Raw genomic sequence first — 2594 nt, forward strand, 5'->3', positions numbered from 1 at the left:
TTTTTTTTTTTTTTTTTGCTTACAGGCATTCGATGATGCCATTGCAGAGCTTGACCAGCTAAATGAGGAGTCTTACAAAGACAGCACTCTCATCATGCAGCTCCTCAGAGACAACCTGACAGTGAGTGTTGGGTTCTTATAAGACACAAAAATGATCCGTGTTGAGTGTTTGAATGGCCACACTTGAAGGCAAGGACAAAAAGCCTGCTGTTATAATAAGGGGTGGGATGTGATAATCCATACTAATGTGATAATGGCTCACATGGACAGTCTCTCCTCAGAGGCATTCATTAGGGCTCATACAGTAATAAAAAACCTGGATTAGTCATGTACTTTGAAATCCCAAAAGGTTTTTAGAAGACATTTTGCTCAAGCCTGTAGAATTTGATGCAGAGAAGGAACTGACTGCGCATGTGCAGACCCGTTAGTCGAGGAGGCAGCGGCTGCTGCGTGGAAAACTAATTCAATTTAAAGTCAGTAAAAGAAGCAATTGAATTATTACCCAGTCCTGTTGTATACACACAGAATGTTTGGACATGAAAATCAGGTTAAAGTATTAAAGGGATTAAAGTAACTGTGTGAAGAGCCAGAAAGAGAAGCTCGCATCTTCAAACACCTTGCCAGTTGTGAAGTTGTCGTGATTGTCAGATGGCCAATTTTAAAAAGTCACTCCTCCCTGTCTTTTCCGCTGTAAGAAAGGGGGTTTCAGATCCTGTTCGATGATGTGACCAGCACTTAGTTTTGAGGTATACTGAGTTGCCTCATTGACAGTCAAGGAACTGAACTTCTTTGTAGGCAGGATTTATTTAAAAATAGGATTAGTATTTGCAGCACTTCAGATGTCTACGCTGTGTTAATCAAAGCCTAATATGGTCATTTTCAATGCAAAAGCACAGTTTTAGAAAATCTCAAAAATCGCAGTTAATACGACTGAAACACCAAATTGCTCTGTAGTCATAATTGTTACTTTAACAATCCAACTTAAACAGTTTATTGTTTTCTTTTGTTTACATAAATTATCTCTGGACTTTGGCTGGAGTCATTCAGTGGAAAATTACAACGATTGGAAATAATTTAGCAAAAAGGACAGTCTGCTCCATAGAAGGAAAAAATACTAGTCTGTAAGGCCTGAATGCTGAGCGCTGTATGTGGTACAAATGGTCAGAATTTAGGATATAATTATACAAAAGTTTTAGCCAAGATGGAACAAGTCTCTGGATGTAAAATGGTTCAACCAAAACCCTTGCTATCTTTATGAAACATCATCTCAGTTATGGCCCCCTGACAGCTACAATGAAGAAAAGGGAGAAACTATTTCTCTCCAAGCATCAGATTTTAGAAAGAGTGTGGATAATAATGACTGTATTTCTCTGTGTTTTAAACAAATATCTGTTTCTTTCCTCAGTTATGGACATCAGACAATGCTGCTGAGGAGGGCGATGGTGGAGAAGCAGTAGAGGGCGGCGAGAATGAGAACTAAAACAAAAAACAAAAAAAATCAAGCCCTCAATGTTGGGTCATCTCCAAAAACAACAAAAGGAAAAAAAAACTTTTTACACACCCTTCATTCCTTATTGCTCCACTCAAACATTCTCCCAATGAAACTGATTGCTGAAAAGAGTCGTGTAAGGAAATGAGAAAAAAAATAAAATAATTATGCTTTTCACAATGTAGATTTGGACAACTAGTGAAAAGAGAAACCCTCCATTCCTTTTGATTTGTGTTCGTCCTGGCCTTCCCATTTGTGCAGTTTCAGCTATAGAGAAGTGATTGATAGCTTGACATGGTATCAGACTCCTAGCTCAATGTAGAGGCAGAAAAAGTTAAGTCCCATTGTTGAACAACTGGAAGCCTAAAATCCCATCAATTGGGAATGTTTAGATTTTTTTTTTTTTCTGATAAGAAGTGTTGGATTAAAAAAAATAAATAAATAGATTTCCCCATTCATTTTCTTTTTTAGTGTCTGTCTCTACAGTTACTTGGTACGGTTACAGCAGCTGAAGTCAAACTTCAAACAGATTCAATTTTTCATACTGCAGGGAAAGCTAGTGCACTTTACATGCTGGCAACAAATACTATAATTCAGCCAAGTAGTGCCAATTGGTTAAATCCTCACTTTCTGCCCTGGTTATGATGCCACTCTTTCACTGAAGCATGCCTGTTTTGCGGGGGGGTTGGGAGGGGGTGGTGGGACTTGTCTGACCAAATGCAGGGACCTTTTTTTTTTTTTTTAAAGAAATTGCTGCTTTGGCTTGCTTGGGCTAAGAAATTATGCTAAAGAGCCTTTTTTTTAATTTTTTTGAATGAATAGAGTCTCCTGGAATCATATGCAAGCCATCTCTCCAAGGCACCGAGTTCAAATGAAGGTCTCACACTCAAAGAGCCAAGTCGCTTCTCATCTGGTACACGGTCCTGAGAGGCAGCCGCTGTACTTCATAAACAGTCTGGGAGTACGCCACTGTCCTCTGATATCCTGTCTAGGGAGGCAGCCAGACAGCAAAGGAAAACACATTACAGCGCATCTTCATGTCTCATGGTCTGTGATGACTAGAGTCAATGTGATGGGAATATTCGGTTCGAAATGTATCAGCAGG

The 2594-nt window shown here is 39.2% G+C and overlaps 1 protein-coding gene across 1 annotated transcript; it reads left to right on the forward strand.

Annotated features, from left to right (window-relative positions):
* Positions 1–25: 25 nt before the first annotated feature.
* LOC118340122 (14-3-3 protein beta/alpha-1-like) lies at positions 26–1814 on the forward strand (the record flags this gene model as incomplete). The annotated part of the gene is given in 2 exon segments (XM_035677986.1): positions 26–121; positions 1406–1814. Coding segments are annotated over 2 exon segments (171 nt in total), but the record flags the coding sequence as incomplete, so codon positions are not given.
* Between the last annotated feature and the right edge of the window lie 780 nt (positions 1815–2594).

This window comes from Morone saxatilis, unplaced genomic scaffold (genome assembly GCF_004916995.1).
Source record: "Morone saxatilis isolate NCDOM2014 unplaced genomic scaffold, NCSU_SB_2.0 Contig6, whole genome shotgun sequence".
In the NCBI taxonomy this organism is placed as follows: domain Eukaryota; kingdom Metazoa; phylum Chordata; class Actinopteri; family Moronidae; genus Morone; species Morone saxatilis.